General features: G+C 45.6%; 1 protein-coding gene across 3 annotated transcripts in view; it reads right to left on the bottom strand.

Moving 5' to 3' along the window:
* The window catches only part of CHRNA7 (cholinergic receptor nicotinic alpha 7 subunit), a 140,351-nt gene that overhangs the window by 47,188 nt on the left and 68,013 nt on the right, over window positions 1-25,150 (bottom strand). For all 3 annotated transcript variants that reach the window (XM_002825239.5, XM_002825240.5, XM_063716133.1), the window contains exons 3-4: window positions 24,822-24,866; window positions 13,945-14,054 (exon numbers count right to left, since the gene is read on the bottom strand). In XM_002825239.5, coding sequence (XP_002825285.1) covers window positions 13,945-14,054; window positions 24,822-24,866 — 155 coding nt within the window. The remainder of the gene's footprint in view (window positions 1-13,944; window positions 14,055-24,821; window positions 24,867-25,150) is intronic.

Here is a 25,150-nt window from a genome sequence, read left to right as displayed (position 1 = left end):
CAAATACCTCCTAGTTTCCACCTAATTAAAGGAATGCAAGCTGGCATTCATGCCCAGCAGGACAGAGTCTTTCAGAAGTGATCCAGGGGGACCATGTATGACCGATTCCTGAGCTGTACTCCACACCTGCTGTATCAGACCCTGAGGAGGTAAAGATGCAGTTTTCATTGTTAACAATCACTTGGCAGCTTCTTAGCCAGAGCAGATATTGGAACATTGAATCAGAAGAGCAAACCAGGCAAGCAGGATCTAGATCCCCCACATGGAGCCCAAAGCACTGTCTAAGAACTCCCTGAGTAGCCCGAGAGTTTTTAAAGCTCTTCCCGATTGTCCCCTCTTGACCCCAGGAAGACTGCAGTGGAGCATCTCTAGAGTCTCCTAGGCAGCCCAGGCACAGCAGTTCTAAGTCTTTGACTCTGGGACCCCAGGCAGCAACCCTGCTGCTACTCCAGGCTTCCAACACATGGCCCAGCTGCAGGGGAAGGAGAGCTAGCAGACCCCACGTGCTGCTTCCTGACTCTTTCACTCTTTCAGGTGCTTTGGTGAATTTTTATCATTTTCCTCACAAGGGTTTGGTGCATGGGTCTCAGGTTGATTCTTTGGTATTTTATGGTTATCATGAGTGTAAATGAGGTCTGTTCTTTCCATTTCACTTCACTGTTCTTCACTCACACCTAGCTCAGCTATTGTCTTCTTTCTTAAATCTTTTATTAGTTCAAAGTTTGTCAGCTGCGTCTGCCTTTAGGTGACTAATCAACTGGAAGTAATGATAGTGTTTTTTCTTCCTGGTAACATTTAGATATCTTTTTTTAACTTGCTGTCATAGGGCTCCGGCTAGGGCATCCACCCGGCAGTTGAAAGCAGCGATAGCTGTTGTCTTAGTCAGTTCTGGCTGCTATAACAGACTGCCATAGATGGGGGGCTTAAACAACAAATATTTATCTTCCACAGTTCTGGAGCCTGTAAGTCCAAGATCAAAGCACCCACGGATCTGATGTGTGGGGAGGGCAACTGTCCTGGTTTGCAGATACACGTCTTCTCCTTGTGTCCTCAGATGGCCAAATAAGCAGACACAGGAAGAAAGCCCTTGTATCTCTTCTTATAAGGACACTAATCCCATTCATGAAACTCCACCTTTATGACCCAATCCCCTCCTAGAGGTCCCACCTTCTAATTCCATCACCTTGGGGGTTAGGATTTCAACATACTGATTCTCGAGGGGACACAATCATTCAGTCCCTAACATTTCTCATCTTTGCCTTATCTCTGACTTTGAGGTGGATTCACCTGACTTTTCAACAGTCAGCTTTGTTTGCCAGTTTTCTTCTGAGTAATATTTATCTGCTTATGAATTTTCTTCCAGTCTTAGTTTATTTTTTGTGAATATTACTACTTTTGGGAAATATTTGTTAGATACAAATCTTTCTATATATCTTCTGGGTTAGTTTTATCAACTGTTTTATCTCATTCCATCTAAGCATACTTACCTTTCTTGAGATCCTGGTTTTTGTTAATTTCTCCTTTGACTTTCATCAGCATTGATTGTATTTTTTGCAGTCACACTGCAACATAATTATTCATGAGCACTTTGTTTTCTCAATAAATTTTCCTTTAATCAATATAAAATATTCATTTTGTCCCTTTTTACGTATTTTGTCTTTCATCTATATTTGTGAAATAAGAACAATGTTAAATCTGTTTCTTCTTATGGCATTTGGCAGACATGGTTTTTCGATCCTTTTCATTTCAACCTTATGGATTATTTGATTAAAATCTACTTTCCGTATATACAATATAGTTGGATTTGGATTTTTTGAAACCAATCTAGGAGTCTGTTTTGGTTTGAGAACTGTTATGGGATTTAAACCCATTTGAATTTTTGTGATTAGTGATTGTTTTAACTCGTTTCTGCTAGTAGGTTTGTTTTCTGGTTTTTTGTAGGCTGTTTTTTTATTTTTTTTGGCCAGATTTTCTCATGTTAGAGAAGAAATGCTCTTCCTCTACCCTTATAGATTCTTTTGGGGGGTGGGGGGCTTAGGAATTAAACTGACAAAAGACAGATGAGCAAGAGAAAACTGACTTTTATGCCTACATGTGTATAGGGGCACAAAGAAAAATGTAACTCTTCAAACAGCTAAAGATGAGATTATATACTTCACAGGGGGGAGAGAGAGGGGAGAGGAAGGGCTTCTATGAAAAGAACAAATCGGTTTCTAGGGGAGCAAATGGGAGATAAGAAGGTCTGTGGGAAAGTTTTGTTTATGCAGGTGCAACTGGTCTTTTCCATCTTCTTTCCAGCCAGTAAAAACTCCCCTAGAAAGGAGATTTATGCCAGGCTCACTCCCAGAAGTTTTTGCCTGTAGTCAGATAAGTAAGCTCTGAAAAAGCTTCTTCCCCTATCTGTTTAATCTCAAATGTCTTCAGTTTAAAATAATGTTCATACCCATGCCGGGGATCCATGAGAGACCCCATACTTACACTGTTTCTCAGTTTTCTGTTCTTGCATTAGAGGTATCGACTTCAGGTTTTGGTCCCTTATTTTATGTCTAGTGGTTTGGAAGTTATGATACTATTTCTGTTACTCTGATAGCTTTTCAAATATTTAACATACATATTTACTTGTACTTTTTTTCATTTTGTGCATTTAACGAGGGTTATCTTTATCATGCATGAACCAAAGAAGGCCGACACCAAACGTCTGCTGTTACTTCTTCTACTTCTTAGTCCCCTGCCAACAAAAACCATTTAACAACTTCATCAAATAATTAGACTGAACTATGCCTTTTAGTGATTCCATCACTCACGAGTGCTGACTATATTCCAGGTTTGCCTTGGTTTCTTCTCATTTTGCTGGAATACAACTCTGAGTAATTCTTTCAGACTTGAGTCTTTACATACTTAAAACTGCTTTCATTTTTGCCCAGAAAGTTCAGTTCAACAAAATATTTTATTTTAAAAATAATTGCCCTTCAATATTTGAAAGTAGTCCTCTACTAGGCTACTGTTTCTTGCTACTGTGATTTTTTTTTTTTTTTTTTTTTTTGCTTTGACAGCTTATAAGGGTTTTACCTTTATCATGAGTGTTTTAAAATCGCAGCAAGATATTCAAGACATATGTCTCTTTTTATTCACCCTGCTCAGCTCTCAGTATGGCATTGGCACATGCATAAATGAATATAGCCACCCCACTTCAATTCCATGGGGAGAAAGATGTATTGCTCAATAAGTGCTGTTAGAATTATTTTCTATCCCTTAAAGAAAAGTAAAGTTAGACCCTTACCTCATAGCATACACAAACATTTTAGGGAAATAAAACCATACACAATAAAAAACAAACTATTTAGTTTACCAAAAATTATTAGAAGAAACTATAGTAGAATAAATGGATAGTCTCCTGGTCTGGGACCCCAAAGCCATAAAGGATCCATAAAGAAAACAACACAAAAATGTGATTAGCTAAGGATGTAAAATTTATATTAAAAAAAGACCACAAATAATGTGAAAAGATCACCAGAGTAATTTCAAATGGATAATCCTTCAAGATAGATTGGTATGGGTAGTGGAGGAGAAAGGAGAATAATTTCTAGACTAATTTGCTTCTCGGGATAGGACTCATACCCTACATCTCTGTCCCACACAATCAGAACTTACTTATTTTTAATCTAAGAGTGCTAGAAGATGGCTCTCTTGATCCAGAGAGTCTGAGTTCCAAGTGCTACTGCCCAGGTTCTGGCCTCCAGCAACTCCCTCTTGGAACAGGGTAGCGGCCTCACTAGTCTAGTCCCTCACCCACTGCAATGTGCTGCTTGCCATGTGCTACTTGTCACACTAACTTAGGGGGATTAAAACACGTGAATAGAATGTGGTTGCTCCCAAGGAGCTCGCTGGACAGTGGGGAAAAACAAGAGTATCAAACTCACATCCACAGCATCGTGTGATGTTTACAAAGAGTCCTCCAAGATACACAGCAGCCTAGAGTAGGCGACTGTGGCCAGGAGTCAGGGACAGATTTCCAGAGAAGTCCAGTTGGGCTGGTGGCGATTCCTTAGATCATAGCTAGTCCCTGACCTGATTATCCTGTTCTTTTCCCACTCCCTTTCATTCCAAGCATATGCATTGAGGGTCCTGCCACATTTAGTCCCTTCCAAGGTGATCTCTCTCCACCCCCGCTAAGGGCCCTGTGCCATATGACCTAACTTACATGTCTTTCCATGAAGTGCCCCATCTTAAAAGTGAAAAAAGGTACCATTAACAGCAGTGCCAGGACCTCAGGCACAAACAAGGGCTGTCCCAGACAGGCCAAGATGTATGGCCACCCTGCCGTGAACAGTTGCCCACGCCTTCCCACTGGATGAGGCTCTCTCTCTCTTCCAGATCTTTCTAAGATGTTATGTCCCTGACATACGTCATCTTCTGCTCTGCAAGATGCACTTTGTGCCCTTGTCTTACAGCCACAAAGAGCCTGTCAAGGATTGGGAAAGGCACGAGGGTTTGGAGTCAAGGCCTCAGAACTGCATCAACAAGCCATTTAATTTCAGAAACCATTTCCTCAATTGTAGCAGAGTAATTTTAGATGACTTCACTGAAGGACACAAAATTACATCAGATGAGACCACCCACAGTAAAGTGATTTGCTACTGATTACACATGCCTCAAGGGCAGTGAATGTGTGTCTTCCTAGAAGCCCAGTATCTTACACTGAGTAGGTCCCCAGAAAATACCACCCAGCCGACTGACAGCATCAGCTCCACCGACCAGGTGGCCCTGGCCCACAAGGAAAGCCTGTTTCTCCAGGTTTTGATACAAGTGATGGGGCGCACCCAGCTCGGGCCCCACACCCTGCACCGCTGAGGTCTTTGCATGCTGGGGAGGCCCAGCTGCCTTCTGATGCCTCACATACAACTTCGTAAGTCTCCTCCTGTGCAGACAGCTGAAGAGCGCATCTCTGGTGGGCAGTGGACACATGCAGGGAACACACAGCAGGCTTGGGAAGGGGCGGGGTGGTGGCGGACCCTGGCCCTCACCTGGCTGCCTGCGCTGCTCCCTCAGGCAGCTCATGATGAAGACTGAACCGCCCATTGAGTTCCTGTCTCACGTATTTATCACACAGCCCTTACAACCGTGCTGGCTCTGTGTTCCACATCACAAAGATCAATAAGCTCTTGGGCACGATTAGCTTCAGGGCCCTTGGGGGTGCAGGGGGTTGGGGAGCTGCTCCGTGGACTGGCCTGTTGCCACATGCCAGAAGACAGCCTCACCCAGGCCACCTCAATGCAACACCATCCCCACAAAATTCTATTCACCGTAGCCCCTGTCCTCTGCTTGAAATTCTGCTCAAACTCTTGCACAGCAGTTGGGTTCTGTCATTCCACGCTCTGCTGTGGCACTGCTCTGTGGCCCACACTGGCTGGCAGGGGATATGGTCAAAGAAAAGAAAATGTCAGATGCTGAGTGAAACCAGTCAAGAAGCGACAGTAAACCCCACAGCACCTTCAGAAACAAAAAAAAAAGAAAAGAAAAGAAAAGAAAACCCCACAGCAGCTTCAGAGAAAACAAACTCACTCTTTTTAGGAAGTGGAAGGCTGAGCCTGGCAGAGCCTGGCAGAGCAGCCCAGAGCAGGTGCGAAAGTGGAGCCGGCTCAGAGGGAGGGAGAAGGGATCTCTCTGCTTTTTAACTTCAGAAAATAAAGCACAAGAGACCGAGCTCTTTCCTGATGTGTCGAGAGACTGGCCAGTAATGAGTCAGACTATGGAGTCAGGCAGACCCAGCTGGGTGACCTTGGGCAAGTGGCTGAACCTCTCTGAGCACCAGCTTCCCACCCTGAGATTTGTGGACGTTCAAACAGACTTCATAAAGTCCAGAAAGAAGGCATAAGGCCACAATTTCCTGGCTATCATCTGCTGGCACTGGGCGAGTGCCCAGTAAAGGGGGCTTGGCTCCAGCATGCTGAAGACCAGGAGCTGCAGGCAAGTAGGCTGAACGCAGTGCATGGGACCTTCAATAAGCACCGGATGAGGCAGGCAGCATTAACAGTCAGCCAGCGACAGTCCACTCACTCTGGTGCAGACAGGTGGGCTCCAAGTTAGCCCGAGGCAAACAGCTGGGCCATCACAGGCTGATTAAGGACACACACACACTTGCCGTTCCTCCCTTCCTCCCTCTTGCTGAGATGCTAGAAGAAACAACAAAAGCAAAACCTGCCCACTGCCACAGGCTGGGAGGAGTGTACAAGCAGAAAAGAACAGATAAGAAATCACCTGATGGGAATCAATTGCTAACAAGTCAAGAGGAGAATATGAATAAATATATTTTTTTTAATTTTCAAAGCAAAAAGGAACTGAAACAAAAATTCTATCAAAGGTATCAGAGCCTCTCCTGTCTCACAGTCAAAGCCAAGGCCTCCACGACTTGGTCCCCAGCTCCCCCCATCATGTCTCTGACCCTCTCTCTGAACCCTGGCTTCCCCATCCACCAATTCTCTCCAGCCACAGCAGCTGAATTTGCTCCTAGGACAGACCTGGACGGCATGTTCCTGCCTCAGGGCAATTGATGGATTTTTTAAAAGATAAAATCATGACACTTGCACAAATATAAAGTGATCATGTGTCAAAGACTACTTAAGTCATTAATGAATGAAGGAACCAGGAAAATGTTAAAACCAATTCTGCAGAGCATCCTAAAAGCAGACACATACAAAGACAACCAGGCACACTAATCTGAATCTGTCGACAGGGGAATTGGTCCACCAGCAAAACCCATTTGCTTCTCTGTGACTCATTGGTTTTGCCATCAGTTTTCTAGAAGTTACAGTTGAAAACTAGTTTGGAGACCATGACAGGCACAGTCCACTACAGACTCAGATGACCAGGAAGGTGCCTGTGACCATGGCTAGTATTCCGTAGGAACCCAGGTGTCTTTTTTTCTCTTCCCTCACTATTTTTTTTTGCATTTCGAAGTCTTTCACAAGCCTTCTTGACAGGGCCCCTGCACTGGCTGTTCCTTCTGTCAGGAACACTCTCCACTTGATATCACAGGGCCTGTTCCTTCGCAGCCCTCTAGTCTGTCTCCTGGTCTCTCCCTGACCTCTGGCTCAGTCCTCACTATTCCCTTTCCTGCTTCATTTTTCTGGGAGCACCCACACTCTGGCCCATGCCCCCCTCCTCTCTTCCCCATCTCTGTTTCTCTGGTGGGTTTGGGTCTGGTTGGATCACTGCTGAATCCTTAGTTCCTAGAACAGTGTGTGATTACGCTGCGGGAGCCTTCACTAAATATTGGTTGAGTGAATGAACAAATTAAAAACAAACAGCAAGAGTGACCATGAGGAGACCTGGGAGAGTGAGATGGACAGTTCGGAGGATGACTTTGAAGATGCAAACATAGGTTGGCTGGTCCACTCACTGCTTGAAAACAAGCTGCTGCTCCCCCTCTTCCCACCACACATGATTTAGAAACAGCCTCCCTCCAGCTCAGGTGCGAATATCTGATTAATACAGAAGCTGTAACAGCACATCCTCAAAACTCCTTCTCTGAGATCTCCAGCAGCAAAATTACCTCTGCTCACCTGGAACTACTACTGTCTTAGTTTGTTTTCTGTTGCTTATAACAGGATGCCTGAAACTGGGTAATTTATAAAGAAAAGAATTCATTTCTTACAGTATGGATGCTGGGAGTCCAGGGTCAAGGAGCTGCATCTGGTGAGGGCTTCTTGCTGGCGGGCACTCTCTGTAGTGCCAAGGCGGTACCGGGTGTCGCATGGGGAGGGGCCTGAAGGTGCTGGCTCAGGCTCTCTTCCTCTTCTTATCAAGTTACCAGTCCCATTCCCATGATATCCTATTGATCCACTAATCCATGAATAGATTAAAGCATTCATGAGGGCAGAGCCCTCATGACACAGTTGCCCTTCAAAGTTCCCACCTCTCAATACTGTCATATTGGGGGTTAAATTTTAACACAAATTTTGGAGAGGACGGATATTCAAATATTTGTAAAGGACAAATACTCAAACTATAGCAACCATATCACCTTCCAGTGATGCCCTTGGGCCCTCCAAGAGCCTGGCCATGACTGCATTATGAGCCTTTGAGCACCAGCAGGCCAACCTTGGTTAGGCTGAGGGATACCACAATTTCAGGAGCTATTAACCATGACAACACTACATCTCACAGATTCACTCCCTAAGATGCCATTCCATGTGTGCACTGCCATGACTCCATAATAGACACATCGCAGCCCACGTGGAACAGGCACCCCTTGCTGGGATGCAGGCTTGGGCTCTTCTTTAGTCCAGTGAAATTTGCCACCTGCCTGCCTCCTCTGCTCTGGCTGAGAACACCCTCACCCCTAGGACCCTCAAGTCCTAGGACTCTCTCCCTTCCACCCATATTGTTGCTATGCTCCCCACCAGAAGCTGAGATTGGATCTACAATCACAGCAGGGTGAAAGCAACTAGAACTTGAGTGGATGGCTCATCTGCGCTGTAGCAGACCATGTCGACAATTATCCTCCCATGCCCAAGGCCCTGACAACTGCCTACTGCAAGCATCTGCAGCTCTGCACTCGATCCACACATGGGGCAGGCAAGCCAGAGGTGGCAGGGAGCTGACACCCCTGGAAGCAGCTCTCAGCCTATGATGGAAGGCAGCTGGCAGATAAGCATCCCGGTTTCCTCAGAACAAGGCTGAGATGTGCTATACACAGTCTCCCAGAGCTCCCCAGTAGGAATGGGCTCTGTTTGCCCGCAGTACGATTTGCTTTTCAATGCTCACTCCAATGGCTTGCCTGCCCTCCCTATCTCACTCCCCCTCCCCTCATCCTGCTTCCCAGGATCCCTTCCCAAATAAGCTAAATGCTCAGGAATCCTTGTCCTGGGTTGGCTCCCCCAGGTTCCCTAAGATGTCTGGCAACAATGATGAGCACAATTACGAGCGCTTACAGGCTTGGCCACACTGCTCTCAAGTGTGTCCTGCATACAAGCCCCCTCCCCAGGCTCTGCTGTCAGCCACAGGGTCAGGAAAACGAGTGAAAGAAAGACACAAGCCTGCAGATGAAAATGCAGCTTTGCACACTCAATGAAAATGGATGGCTGACACCCCATGCTGTTCTAAACTTTCAGAGCCAACAAAAACATCTTTAAATATCTTCATCAAAAGAGATTTCCATTATTGCAATAGAATTTTCTGACCGAGCAACTCAGAAACAGAGAAGCCCAGAGAGGGTGAGGCAGTTGCCTGTCTCTGCACGGTGCAGGGGCATCCGCAGAGTTGCGGGATTCAGACTGTCCTTCTGCAAGCCGACTGCTGATCCCAGCAAGGCCTTTAATTCCATCCAAAGGGGAAAATCACGGCAAGCCATCCATAATTGCTACCCATTTTAGGCAAGATGGTGTTCAGAAAACTCCTTGAGCCGCAGGCTTAAAGTAAAGCAAAATAAAGCAACAAAGAAATGACTGGGATCAGCACCAGACAGAGACGCTTTTATTCGTGACCATCCTCTCCTCAGAGCGACCTGGCCAGCTGGCTGGCAGCAGCACGACTTGTTCCCCATCCATCAAGGAAATACAGCAGCCCATTCCAGAAATGATGCAGAGATGGCTGTTTTGCAGTGACCCAGCCACTTTAAAGCATGGAAAATGCATTATATCTCAAAAAGCAATAGTGACTCACGTGGGGACTCCAATATCAAACCAGAATAGAGTGAGAAATAGGACAGACATGTTTGGGAGGCTTCACCTGAGCTACATCAACACTGCTTTCAAAACTGGGGCTTACACAGGATGCATTTAACCCTCTCCTTTAGGAAAAGCCCCTCGACTCCATTCAGACAATAATGAACTAACAGATGAGTCTACTAAGCAGAACATATTATTTTCCATGCCTAGAAGCTGGCAGAAAGCATTAAACTCGGTATCTCTCAAAATCCCCAATAACAGAATATCAGAGGGTTAGGATATTACTAGTGAAGCCTATTTTTGCTATTTCCTGTGTCAATTTTTGGACTCAGTCTCAGTTGAATGTTTTCTAGGTTGCCTACATGATTTCTTTCCTTTGCTTTCTTTCTTCTCTGGCTGTTCTTAGCCGCACTGTATTACACCAATCCATCTTCTTCGCTCCTCCTCCTAATAATTCCTGCACCCTCCCTTCCTCTCTCCATCTTGTCTTTGCATAAATGTGTATCAAGTGCCCTGCTAGGTGCCCCTAAGAGGTAGCAGACCCTAAGTGCCATCGTGGACAGGAATCCTTTTCTACGTGACAGAGAAATGTGTTCTAGACTTGGCAGGGGTGAAGGTGTCAGGGAGGTTTCCCTGGCTGACTGGGAGTTAAGGGGTGGGCATTCCTCACTCCGCAAGAAGCTCATATAAACACTCTGCCTGGAAGCACTGGTGCAGCAATGAGCCAAAGGACAAGCAGTAGGGTTGGAGAGTGGACAAGGCTACAGGGCAGGGGTAGGCTGGTCAGCACATACCTGGGGGCTGCACAGTGTGTCCAGGCGGGAAGGGGAAGCCAGCCAGCAAGGCGGGGGGGGGGCAGGGATGACAAGATCTGTCTTGTTTGGAAGCTCTCTCCTCCTGCCTGCTTCTCCTCCCACATTGCCCCTTTCAGCGGGCACATGGCAGAGTGTGCCTTCCCCTTCACGATGCTCGCCTCTTCTGGTCTTTCTGTTTCCCGGGGCTTTACTTTGACCCTTGCAGTTTCACTGCTTTCCTTCCTTAGCTGTGATCACTAGTGTCCCCAGAGCACCCTGTGGCCTCCCTCCCACCCTTCTTGTCCTAGATACGGGTGCCGATTTCCCCTTTCTTGACTCCAAGCTGGGCTCCTGCCTACTCTGACCAACAGAATGTGGAGAAGGGCTGTTGCGGGACCCCCACACTCAGTCCTTAAGAGTCCCAGCAGCCTCTCCTTCCTTCCTGTCAGAGCACTACTGGCCACCAACCTGGGGGACACCAAGCCTTGTGGAAAAGGCCCAGAATGGGTGGGTGCACAGCCCCCGGCTGAATGGCTGAGCTTCCTGCCAGGGCCGGCGTCCCCACCAGCTCAGCCCAGTCCTGCCCCGCTGTGGAAGCACACCCCTTGGCACGCCGGCCCAGTGGAGCACCAGCCGTGGCTGTGCCCAGTGCCACATGAAAGAGACAACCAACCACATGGGCCTGGACAGCCCACGGCATCAAGAGGAATAATCTGAGTTGTTTGCTTTAAGTCACTCAGTTCTGAGTAGTTTGTTCTGTAGCAATAGATAAGTGTCTATGAGTGGCTTAAATATTCTCTGAAATCTATTCATTCCACGTTGGGTTCATGTGGACCTACGGGCCATATATTTAGCAGTTACTTCAAAATATATTTAGTAGTTACTTCAAAAAGAAAGTCCTACATTCCATGTCTCAGGAAACAAAAGCAGAAATTGAAGCAGCCTCTACATCCTCCATGATGAAGCCTGGCGGACGTGGTCTACGTCCACCATGGGAAAGAGGAATGAGCAGGATCCTTCAGCAGAGCTCAACAGATGTGTGAGCAATGGGGTTCTGCACTGGCAGCTGAGTCAGGCATGTGGAGGGGGGGATCATTTCTGAGGGCCTGGACCCTGGTAACATTTGTCAGGTAGAGACTGCTCTATCTTTGCTCCTTGAAATTCAATTACAACTTGGAAATTTCTCATTAGCCAGAGCATTTGGAATCATCAAACATTTTACATTTTGGAGTTAAAGATCCTACATATAGGCCATATAAACTGCCTCTTGTAACCTTGTTAATAAGATTCCACCAACATATTATACATATAATATGGTGGGGCTCTCTCTCTCTCTCTCTCTATACATACATATATATATGGAGATAGCATCTCACTCTGTCACCCAGGCTGGCATGCAGTGATACAATCAAAGCTCACTGCTGGGCTCAAGGGATCCTTCTACCTCAGCCTCCTGAGTAGCTGGCACTACAGGTGCGGGTCACCATGCCCAGCTAATTTTGTTGTTGTTGTTGTTGTTATTGTTGTTAGAGATGGGGGTCTCGTACATTGCTCAGGCTGAATGTTATAAAATTTATTCTTGATTTCAAACTTAAAAAATCTGAATTGGAAAATGAAAAACATTGATTATTTTTTTCTAAATTGTTAAATTACCATCTTGTTCTAAGAGCAGGAATCCTCATCATTCTGCCTATAAACACACAACTGCCTTTATGGAATGTGTGCTCTTTTCCAAGTGCCAGACTAAGTGTGCTACACACATCCACAGAGTGATCCTCCAAACTCTATGAAGCTGACACTTTCCCCGTTTTTCAAAGGAGAAATCTGAGACTCAAAGGTTATACAGACTGTAAATATTACAGCTAAAATTAACACTGAGACTTCTTCAACCCTGACCCTTTGCCCTCAGAAAGTCAGATACAATGCCCTCATTATGGACTGAGTTGCATCCCCCTCAAACTCACATGTTGAAATTCTAATACCTGGTGCCTCAGAGTGTGGCTCTATTTGAAGACAGAACCTTTAAAAAGGTAAAGTAAAAGGGGGTCATGATCACGGGGCCCTACTCTAATTTGACTGGAGTGCTTACAGGAAAAGGAGACTAGGGCACGGACAGGGACAAGGGAAGGTCACGTGAACCCAGTGAGATGGCAGCCATCTACCAGCCAAGGAGAGAGGCTCAGAAGAAGCCAGCCCTGACAACACCTTCATTCAGACTTCTGGCCTCCACAATTGTGACAGGGTAACTTCTATTGTTTAAGGCTCCGAGTCTGTAGCACTTTGTTACAGCAGCCTTGCCAAACTAATACAGCCCCCGAAGAAATAGAAGACCCAAAGTCCAGGCATGGAAAGGCACGTGTTTGATCCATTCAACAGGGGACCACTTACTCCTATTTTAGACGTTTTTCAAAGCTCAGTTGTCTGAACTAATTTAAGAAGCAGAAAAGTGGCAGCAAATGAGAAGAGGATACTCTTCTAGAAACGGGCCCAATGATTCAAGTGAAATGTGGCCCCCCAGATGCAAAGACAGAGGCAGAATGAAAAGTCAATACAAGAAATAGCATTGCCCAGCCTTCTGGAAGTAGCCATGTAGGACAACACATTGCTTGTCCAGCGGGATCACCGAGTGACCATCGAGGGCAATTTGGTCACACTGTTCCCTGCATCAGGAAAGCCTGGGCTTCCTTCTTCATTCAGCTGGGACCAAAGGTAGTGGTCATGATTAGGAAATAACTTTCTTTTCATGACGTTATTTATGAGATCTGACACCTTATTAGTAAGAAATATTCTGGGATCCCTTATTTGACTATGCAGTTTAACGAGAAATTTTACTGCTTCTAGAAACTTACCCTGCCTGAATAATTGCCTTTTAGGCATCTGGTCTGCAAGTCAGACTGCCTTGGTTTACTGATGTGTCCCTTATTTCCTGACCTCAGGAGAAAGACTATTAGAACTCAGGTATATACCCTGCAGGGGAAGTTTCTGCATGCAGCTAGAGATGACAGTCCTCACGCTCACCTGCAGCCATCTCTGCCACAGAACTCTCCAATGCACAACGGGCAACACAGATGAGGACGCGGGTCCAAACTGTGGGCTCCAGCAGTGCATCCCATAGGCCAGCACTTTCTGCTGTTGGTCATAACTGCTGCCATTCAGAGAACAAAGGTACTGCCTTACACAAGAATACTCCACGTGCCAATATGCACAGAAACAACACTAGGCTCCGAGAACATACAACTTCATGGGCATCTTAAGCAGCAGGCTAGCCAGCGTGTGCACGTGTGCATGCCAAACCAGGGAATGCTGGCTGACAGGGACAGAGCTGCTTCTCAAAGGCCTGGCCGCTCAGAAAGCCGTGTAGGGAGCAGTGGCCCCAGATCATAGATAACATATCCAGCATCTCTGTGAAATATTCATATATGCGTGATAGCTACATGTATGCAAGCATAAAATCATTTTTTTCCTTTGCTCAATATGCTTACCTGTTATAGAGAAGAATGTCTGGTTTCCAAATCTGGCCATCTGGGAAACGAACAGTCTTCACCCCTGGATATTCTGACACATTCCACTGTAAATAGTGATCTGTCCAAGACTGACACACACAATGACATTAGCAGCACTTCACTTCCTTGGCTACTAATATTTCTCATAAGCGATTATTAGGTAAGTGCAAAACCAAAGAGAATTCCAGACATTTATTATAACTGAATTGCTATTTATAAAATATAATGAAAACGGGAATTCAATAATCCTTTCCAAAATGACTGTGAAGAGCATAAAACTCACATTTAAGGTTCTGCTGTCACCATGAACACATTCAGATGGTATCATTAAAGTTAATTCCAACTCTCTGCATGTCCCCGAGCCTTCTCCTCCTGCAGTGGATGGGTTACTTCTAGCCAAATGAATAACTGTTTTCCCTTCAAAGTTTTCACTGTAAGAATACTTCGAAAAAAGGAATTCACTTATTTCCACTGGAATAAGAACCGGGCTGGAGAAATGTGGAATATTTATTTCCATAAAGCGATACTGTGCAGCTGCATGGGAACCTCTCAGAATTTCTAAAGGAATGTTTTCAGATTTGAATTTTTATTTTGTCACAGGGATAGTGCTTCTGACACCCAGCAATGCAAATCTTGGGCCCTGATGGTGAAACAGAGTCAGGACGAAAGGAGGCAGGTGAAGACTCAGGAAGCACAAGCTGACGGCCAGGCCTTAATTGAGGTTATCGAATGACTTTTGCCTGAGGAATACCCATGTCTGGGGTCCTCCCTCCCAGGATCAGGTGCTAAACAGCCCTTCCTGGAGCCCACAAGCTCTGCAGAGGATGCTCGGGTGGGATCCCACCTGCAGCTGCCACATAACAAGCACCACCCCACAGGAGGCTCAGGGCTGACATGTGTGAACTCAGAAGCTCCTATAATTGCACCATTATCCTGTATTCTGTCCCCCTGGTACCACCCATGCTCTGGAGCTCAGGCTTTCCAAGATCCAGAAAGGTATGTGATGCACCACCCCAACCTGGAACCAGGGTGGCTCCTCACAATCAAACACATGGTAATTTCTGCAGCAAAACATGCCTATTTGCACTGAGTGAGACAAATAAATGCCTCAATTCACATAGATTTCAATTTGATTTTAGACCAAAATAGTTTGATGCAAAGTTACGGAAACAACATCAAAGGAGGGGGAAAATTTTTCAGAGCTGCTGAGATTTGGGAATTGCAGATGAGGGACTGTGGGCCTAGAGCTATTGAGTCAAATAGCCCTAGAGCTAAGGGAGTCAAAGGGCATGTCCCTGACCAACCATCCTCTGAGGAGGGCAGGCAGCATCCAGAAAGATGGTCCCAGGTCTGGAAGGATCTAATCTGACATCAGAGGAGAGGAACTATCCACGTGAGTGACATCATTTTGCAGCCAGGGACCTCCAGGAATGAGGATGTGTTAATGGGTGATGTGCAGAAGTATCCTCTGAGGCATTCAGGTTCGACAGCTGCCTGCTGGGGTCTCTCATGAGATGGAAGTGGTTGGGGAGGGGACAGGAGGGACACACCCAGGAAGGGTGGGTCTTGTCCTAGTTGTCTTCCAGGAATGCCTGGGCGCCAACCAAGCCATGCTTCCTGCAGCTTGCTCCGACTTGGCACCTCTGCCCTGTGCTTCTCTTCATTTCTCTCCCTTGCCCTGGGCACGAGGCCCTGCCACAGCCAACACCTGTGCTTTCTGTGCCACAGTCTTGCATCTCACCCTGGGATGCTTCTCTGGGTTGGTCACTAATTATCACAGAGCCAGTCACGTTCACCATTATTACCACACAGGTCAGGGCCACAAGGTTCCATGAACTGCCCTGGAAAGTGAGCATGGTAGGCCAAGGCACTTCTCTCCTTCTCCCCTGCCTGCTGAATGATGGCCAGAGGGAGGGGAGACAGGAACTGGGAATGGGAATGGGAGTGCTTGGATGGTCAAACCCAGACCTCATCCAAGGCACAGCCAGAGTTGCACGCTGCCTCCCCACACCCCACACACCCCACCGCGTAAACCATGGGCTCATCCCCTCCCCGGCCAGATCACAGCCTTTATGCTAGTCCAGTGTCCTGTGTATGTCCAGACTCACCAAGTTTGGGGGGGTCAGTGTGATGACTGCTCCCATTTACAAGAGGAAGCCAGGGTTCAGAAAGCTAGGATGTTTTAGTCAGTCACTGGGTCAGGGCTTACCTGTGTTATTTGACTTTAAGCAAACTGATCTTTGGGCTCTACCAGAGCTGGTTCTTCTGGCTCAATCTCTCCCTGATGCTGCTGCCCATCTGCTGTTTTTCCCTTGCCCCAAACCAGGCTGACCACTGTGTCAGAGGCATTTAAACCAGGGAAACTCCATCTTAAATAGGAGCTGGGTAAAGCAGGGCTGAAACCTCCTACTGGGCTGCATTCCCAGGTGGTTAGGCATTCTGTCACAGGATGAGACAGGAGGTCGGCACAAGATTCAGGTCATAAAGACCTTGCTGATAAAACAGTTTGCAGTAAAGAAGCTGGCTGAATCCCACCAAAACCAAGATGGCCACGAGAGTGACCTCTGGTCATCCTCACGGCTACACTCCTACCAGCTCCATGACAGTTTAGAAATGCCAAGGCAACATCAGGAAGTTACCTTACACGGTCCAAAAGAGGGAGGCATGAATAATCCACCCCTTGTTCAGCCTATCAAGAAATAACCATAAAAATGGGCAACCAGCAGCCTTTGGGGCTGCTCTCTCTATGGAGTAGCCATTCTTTTATTCCTCTACTTTCCTAATAAACTTGCTTTCACGCCCTGAATTCTTTCTCGCACGAGATCCCAGAACCCTCTCTTGGGGTCTGGATCGGAACGCTTTTCAGGTAACAGTAGTGGCAGAAAAGGTGGAGGGAGCTGCAGAAAGCATCCGCGTCAGACAGACCTGGGTTTGCACCAAGGGCCTGGCAGAGACTAGCGGTGTGAGCTTGTTCAGGTAAATCATTGTCTCTGAACTGCAGTTTCCTTACATGTACCCTGCCTCACAGGATGAGATGAGATAATGTGTGCAGCAGCAGATTAAAGTCATATGGCCCTGGCAGGCAAGTGATGAATGACGGCTTAAAAAAAGAGAGAGAGATTTCCCCATTTTACAAAATCCTGCTGGACTTGGGAGCTGTAATAACAGTCATAACATAGCTGCAGCCAAGGTTGGGGAAGAGTGAGTGCCAATGTGGAGTGGGAACCTCATGCTGTGTGCCCTGGAGCCCAGGTCCACACTCCTGAGCTCGGGGGCCCCACCAGCAACCCCCACAGACTCCCATGAAGGTTTCCCAAGACTGGATATGGAATAAGGCCCTATAAACAACAAACTTCTAGAAAAAACGTTGTTCTCTGAAAGCACTTGGTTCCTAGGTCCCTCTGGAACAGGGGGCATCAGGCAAAATCTTTGTAGACAGCACCTGGCACGTTTTCCACAGAGTAGGGATCTGAAAAGCAGCGTCAATGAACCTAGACTCCCAGACAATCATTCTCTCCCTCTTTCTGTGAGATTCCTTCTCATTAAATCTTCAAAAGAAGAGTGTGTGGAGTTGTGAGGGGACACTGAAGGCAGGAAGGGACCATTGATCTAAAAGGCACTGGGGGAATCCCGATTCTTCCACGGCTCTGGCACCTGGGCCCCATGTGTGCTGCTTCGAGCCCACAGGAAACTCTAAATGTGTGTGGATGCTAGCGGCACGGAAGCATTGCGGGAGGGCGGAGGAGGGGAAAGGGATGAGAGAGGGGAAGGCAGAGAGGAAAAAGGAAAGTTATCTTTCATTAAAAAAAATACATCATTCTCAGTAAACTATCGCAAGGACAAAAAACCAAACACCGCATGTTCTCACTCATGGATGGGAATTGAACAATGAGAACACATGGACACAGGAAGGGGAACATCACACTCTGGGGACTGTTGTGGGGTGGGGGGAGGGGGGAGGGATAGCATTGGGAGATATACCTAATGCTAGATGACGAGTTAGTGGGTGCAGTGCACCAGCATGGCACATGTATACATATGTAACTAACCTGCACATTGCGCACATGTACCCTAAAACTTATAGGGTTGCGCAAGTATAATAATAAAAAATAAATAAATAAATAAATAATCTTTGCCAAAAAAAAAATACATTATGGTATAATAAGAAAATAGATTTGGTTTTCCTGGCACAGAGCTTCTAAAGCCCTGGGAACTTCCTGAGTGAGAGGAGTGTCTTTTGTGATTCATACAGAGCCCCTTCTGACCATGCCTGAGGCCTGAGTTTACGCTGATGAGGTACTTAGGGTTGGGCACCTAGATAGCTTTCATGGGCGCTGGTCACCTAGTGACTGGAGGAAAGAGCTTTCCGCCCATTGCACTCACAGCTCTGGGAGGGATGAGAAAGGGGCTGGAGACAGGGTTATCAACACTCTTGGTCAGCACACCCACTTACGGGGAAGGTGGCCGCTGGGGAGAAGTTACGAGGACGACGGCTCCACGCACCCTTCCAGCCACTGCGCCCTGCCCTCTGAGTCCTTCCACTTGTGGTTCCTGAGCTGCATCCTTTAGAATAAATCAATAAGCATAAGTCATGGGTTTTTCTCTTCCCGAGTTTCATGTTGCTGAATTCCTGTTCTGAAACTCTGAATCCATGTAATGTTTTCTCCAGGGTATTTTATATAAGTAGATATTAAATATTTATTTAATAAATATATTTTATTTATAAATATATTAAATAAGTTTGGATATTATTTAAAATTTTATTAAGTAAGCAAAAGTATTTTCCTGAGCTCTGTCAGCCATCTTAGAAAGTTATTGAACCTGGGGGAGAAGGGTATGGGAACCCTCGAATTTTCAGTCACCTGCTAGACGTGTGGGTAGCCTGGGTACACAATTTGCAGCTGGTATCTGAAGTGAGACTGAGCCCTTTAACCTGTGGGATCTGATGCGAACTCCAGGTAGATAATGTGAGAAATGAATTGAACTGGTGGACCCCCAGTTGCTGGTGGAAAATTGGTTGTTGGTGCTGGAAAAGACATTACACGTTTGATGTCAGAAAATACTTATCTTTTCAAAATTCTTCCCGTCCATTATTTTGTTAGTGGAGGAAAGCAGCCTTCTTTCCACCCCCCGACCCTGACACTTTCTTCTCTTGGTGAGACGTAATGATTGAAACATCGCTCTTCACCTTGAGATGCTGTCACAGCCCTAAGCAAGCCACTAGCTGGCTTGTCTGTGAACAGGAAGCGTGGCATTTCCATGTCTCAGAGATCAAGTGATCATGAATGCAGAAATTAAAAAGGTAAACATTTTAGAAAAAATAACGGCTTAAAATCTTATCATCTATGATGTGAAGGCTATTAGTACCATAATTAGAATTAGGAGGTTAAAGTTAGAGAATGACCCAGGAAGGCTGGGACATCAAATGCCAGGAGAATGGTCACAATTGCAAAATAAGAGAAGACAGATGTTTTAAAAGCAAATGTAAGTCTCTGGATGGTTCAAATGTCTCTTCAGAAACTGAAATGGCTTCTGTCATTTTTTCTCATAGATTAAATCAGATTATGTCTGACAAGCCTCTCAAAATGATAAAAACTAATCTGCAGAGAAAACCGGCTGCAGAGGAACCGGCTGCAGAGGAACCAGCTGCTTCCTCCTCAGAACATGAAAAGGTGAACAGAGAGATGAAGCCTCTTTCTCCTCCCTCACGTTTCTGAATGATCAAAATCAAGGGCAACTGGGAGAAAGAATAACAAAACCAACAAACTGGAGGTCAAGGAGAGTTTTTTTCATTTTTTTACCTTTCTGCCTTTTCCATTTTTAATGCATAGAAAATGTATCATTTGCAGAGTTTAAATACCCTAGAGAAAAGATTACGTGGATTCAGATTTTCTGGACAGGAATTCAGCAACATGAAACTCGGGAGGAGAAAAACCCATTGCTAGAGCCGTTTTTGTGGCTCTCTGCCCCCGGCCCACATTTGCACTCCCCTCAGAACCCTGGCCCTGAGATCCTTCAGTATCCAGCTTCACTTGTGCATGTCCATTGTCGTGCTGGGTCAAGCCAGGCTGGTCCCCAGCTGGGAACACAAGAACAGCAATCAATGGAAGGTTGCTTAGAAGTGGCCTCTGGGCAGCATCCAAGCTTGCTCTGGTGACTCCTGAGTTCCTCATGACCATGCTGTGGACATGAATAGGAATGCCAGGGCTTCCAGACTGAAACACTGGGTGGGGGCGGGGGCAGAGAGACACAGGCACTGGCTAGATGACTGTTAAGGTTTGTTTTAAACCCAGGATTCTTGTGAGCCCTTAAAAATTCAGTTGGGAGGCAGTGTTACAACTGCTAGATCATCTACAGGTGCCAATTTCCAGATAAATGTTATCACCCAGCTTTATGAGGGCACACATTCTAAGGGAATCCAGCATGTTTCTCAATCAGTAGGCACCTAAAAGTAAACATTAATGACAAAATACCCAGAAATGCCAGTGCTCCCAGATCTTCATATTTAGGAGAATTTGTGCCTCTCCTTCTCTCCCATTTCTTTAAAGCAGAGATTTCTCCCACGTCTGGCCTCTACTGTCTGACCACCAGCTGTCGTCTGTAATATCCCTAGGGAAATACTTGTTCTTGCTATTTTAATTTCCTCCTCCTCCTCCTCTTCCTCCTTCTCCTCTGCCTCCTCTTCTTTTCCTTCTCCTCCTCTTTTCCTCCTCCTCCTCTAACTCCTCCATCTCCTCCTCCATTTTTCCTCCTTCTTTTTTCCTCCTCCTCCTTCTCCTCCTCTTTTCCTCCTTTTTTCCTCCTACTCTTTTCCTCTTCCTTTCATCCTTCTCCTTTTTCCTCCTCCTCTTTTCCTCCTTCTTCTCCTCCGCCTCCTTCTTCTAAACGTGTTAATCACACAGCCTGATCATAAATGGCTTAAAGGTAGAAAGTGGGTTATGTATTTCTGGGTCCCCTCACCTGGCCCAGTTTAATACCTTCCACAGAGTAGGTTGCTCCAAAAGAGGAGGTGAGTTAAAAGGTGAGTTTTCAAACAAATGAAGCTGCAGATGCTTCTGCAAATGTAAGCCTTAATTAAAATTAGCTGTGCTTGAAATAAATTTGGAGGTCTCTGGTGACACCCTCTGAAGGAAGGATGTTTATTTATGGAGCATCTGAATTCCATACTGGGAGTAATAATCCAGTTACATTTTTCTTGGAAACCACCATCCTTTAAATAAAATTGCCAAATCATATACATTGCTGAAGACCAGTCACTTACTGAGGGCTAAGGAAGATAGGCACCAGGGAGAGAGACTTCTCCATAACATGCATTTCTCTCTGTAAGAAAAATGTCAATAGCAGCGTTGTTCCTTAGAGGGTATGGCAAACGTCCAACTTTAATTAAAAAGGGAAGCACTTGCCTCATTCTCCGGAGCCTGACTTTACACACACAGTACGAAAGTGCTGCACGGCTGTTTAGGAGATGGCTTTAGGTTGTGTCACACTACCTAAGCACCTCAAGGTTCACCTTGAGTTTTTGCTTCATTCTCTCATTCAGCAAAAGTTCTCTGGTGCCCGCTATAGGTGAGACAGTGAACTAGGGGCTGTGGGTACGGCAGTGACCGAATGCACCTGGAGCCCTGTCCCCCACACCGTGCACACATTCTAAGGGTGATGAAGACTCAGAACCAATGAACAGATAGATGAGTGAACACAAAGCGGGTTACATGGTGAGAAGCCTTTGGGAGAAAAATGAAACAGGATAAAGAGAACAGAGTGGGCTGGAGGTGGAGGGGAGGGTTTGGGACAGTACATCGGAGTTCAAGGAAGACTGAATGAAGAAGTGACCCTTAGGAAGAGATCAGTGAGAAGTAAGGGGGAAATCAAGTGGTTCTTAGGGACGAGTCTTCCTGGCAGGGAGAGCAGCCAGTGCAAAGGCCCTGAGGGGGCCACGTGCTCGGGTGACGTGTGTGTCACCCAACAAGTGGACAGTGAGCGCAGCCAGGAAGCAAAGGACAGAGGGGAGGGGAGAGGAAAAAGGAGCCAGGCAGGGAGGGAATTGAATCCAAGGCCACTTCGAGGACTTCAGTTCCTATGTTGTCCAGGGAGACAGGAGCCCCTGGAGGGATCTGTGCCAAGAAGGTATATGCTGGCTGCTATGTTGAGGACAAGACACCACCAGAAGAGGCAACGCTGAAGCAGGAAGGCTGGATGGCGACTCCTAATAATGGAGGTGAGAGATGACGCCCATGTAGACCAGAGTGAAAGCATCATGGTTGATGCCCAGTAGTTAGATTCTGGATCAGTTTTGCAGGTCAAGCTGCCAGGATTTGTTGATGTATCAGAGGTGAGGTGTGTGAGACAGGAGTTAAGGGTGACTTCAAGGTTTTTGGTTTGAGCCAACGGATCCATGGCTTTAACATTTATCCAAATGAAAAGCCTGTGGGAGGGACAAGAGTGAGAATGACCCACGGACACTATTTTGATGCTACTGGCAGTGAGGACAATCATTAATACCGGGCTCTCAGCAGGCGCCAGGAGATGAGTCTGTCCATGGGAAGAAGGCCTGGGCCTTCCAGGAGAGCACAGATCATGTGTCCTGGGCAAAAGGAGGGAAGCTAGAGTAGGTGGCACAGGCAAGGGCAGAGATGTGCTCACTGAAGTATGCTGCTTTAAATCCTGCAGGGGAATATCTCAAGGGCTCTCACCTGACTAATGTTAGGTTCTGCAGGGGTCTCACATGTAGCTATGGGTGCACCTTGGACACCTAGCAATGGCTTCAAGCAGATCCATTTTCTTTTTCTTTTTTTTTTTTTTTTTTGAGATTGAGTCTTGCTCTGTTCCCCAGGCTGGAGTGCAGTGGGGCAATCTCAGCTCACCACAACCTCTGCCTCCCGGGTTCAAGCAATTCTCTTGGCTCAGCCTCCTGAGTAGCTGGGATTACAGGTGTGCACCACCACGCCCGGCTAAGTTTTGTATTTTTAGTAGAGACAGGGTTGCACCATGTTGGCCAGGCTGGATGCAGATCCATTTTCTATCCCTCAACTCCACATGTATTCACAGGATAATTCACCTGTCCAAGAACCACATGGGACTATCCTTTAGTCTCCATTTTCACTTCTCCCATTCAACTTTACAAAGAAGGGCACATTTCTCTTATCTTACCTCAACTCCCATCTTGCGACACTGACCCAAGAACCAAACAAAGGGTCAATTCAAGTATCAGCTTCTGTGTCTGTGTGAATTACCTTACAAATTGGGTGGCAAATACTTTCAAAGGTCAGGTGGGTTTAAATTCTTTTAATTCTTTGTTTTCAACAAAATTGAAGGAGAAACTAATCAAGCTGTCAGCTGATACATTTGATAAAAACTACATTATTTTTGGCATATAACCTAGAAGAAGTTCAAAGATTGAGTAACATTGCTTTAACAAAGTGGCTTTCATGTCCAACTATTCATGTTACTATACCTAGTTAAAAAACAGCAACAGAATTGATGTGAAAACTATCATTCTCTCCATTCAAGTAATAAAAAGTCATCTGTGGATACATGAACTAATTTAAAACAAACTCATCTTGGGCAGAGATATAAATTGCCAATAAAAATTTATGTTTTATAATTACTTAAAAATTTTAATTTATGTCACCTTGATGAATTATAATACCAGTAACAATAGCAAACTTAAATCAATCCAAAAGAAACAAAATTTAATACTTATGGTATAAAGGAATAATTCTTGTATAAATATTTACGTTTGAAAAAACCAAGGCACAGTAATTAATAAAAGACTTTCGGCCCTGCGCAGTGGCTCATGCCTGTAATCCCAGCACTTTGGGAGGCTGAGGTGGGTGGATCACCTGAAGTCAGGAGTTCAAGACCAGCCTGGCCAACATGAAGAAACCCTGTCTCTACTAAAAAATACAAAAACTAGCCGGGTGTGGTGGTGCCCGCCTGTAATTCCAGCTACTCGGGAGTCTGAGGCAGGAGAATCACTTGAACCTGGGAGGCAGAGGTTGCAGTAAGCCAAGACTGCACCACTGCACTGCACTCCAGCCTGGATGACAGAACAAGACTCTGTCCAAAAAAAAAAAAAAAAAAACAAACAAAAAAGAGACTTTCAAACATAAAATTATATTACATTAGGATAAAATTCCGTATAGAAAGTAGAATAGAAATGCATGTGCAAAGAGAAAAAAGGGACTATGTTAAATATCTGACAGTTTAAAAAAAGGCTTGTTCATATGGTGTTTGAATGAGATGGGCACCAAATTATTATGGTATTTTGATTCCATTTAAAATAGAGACTGACCATTTTATTTTTCAGTGTTAATATTTACAATTGGATGTTAAGTGGCATCATTTGCAATTAATTAAATTTAGATTAGTATTGCAGATGTCAAGTTAAAAATCTACAAATGATAGGTAGCATTTCAAGATTCTTATAAGCATTGCTAGAGCACAAAGTACGAGGGCCTCTGGTTTCAGAACACTCCACCTGTTTCAAACATGCAGCTCTGGAGGCCACAGAGGGCAGGGATGGAGCTTCTGAGTCCTGGGGACTGGCTGTGGTGCAGATTGTGGACATCTACACGCAGCCCTGTATCTTCTTGTCTTGCCTGAAGTGCTTCTGAAGTGTCCCCACATTACCTTGTCCTATGTGTTGATCCTGTGCATGTGTTGAGCACTGCAGACTGTAGTGTCATACACCCAGCATTCATTGTTGGCAGGTGTGGAGTTGGTGTGACAGCCATGGCTTTTTTTTTTTTTTTTCTAAACAGGACCTCTCAGAAGCAAGCATCTCAGGTATCAGGACAAGAATCTTGGGTGCAAGATCTTGCAGGCCCATGGGAGAGATTGTCATTCTCTTAACTTACCATTTGCAGCCAAATGTTGGTGGTTAAAACTTGGTTCTTCTCATCCTTCAAAAAAAAAAAAAAGCAGCAGCATAAATAATATGGTTTACAAAAGAATGAGACAATTATTCACATGGGGATCTGACTGTCGAGATCGTTGTTGTGTGTGGAAATTAGAATGCACCAAGCACTTCCAATATATGCAAGCAGCATTTCCCTAGAGTTAAGCTTTTCTATTTATTCCAAAGTAAGACACATTTATTATACAGCACTTAAAAAAGATGGAAAAGTATAAAGAAGAAAATTAAAACTCTGCAACCTTACCATCCAGAAATGATGCCTGCTAATGA

This window comes from Pongo abelii, chromosome 16 (assembly GCF_028885655.2).
Source record: "Pongo abelii isolate AG06213 chromosome 16, NHGRI_mPonAbe1-v2.0_pri, whole genome shotgun sequence".
NCBI lineage: Eukaryota > Metazoa > Chordata > Mammalia > Primates > Hominidae > Pongo > Pongo abelii.
Note: the sequence above shows the minus strand (reverse complement) of the source record. Positions and strands in the feature narration are given on the sequence as shown.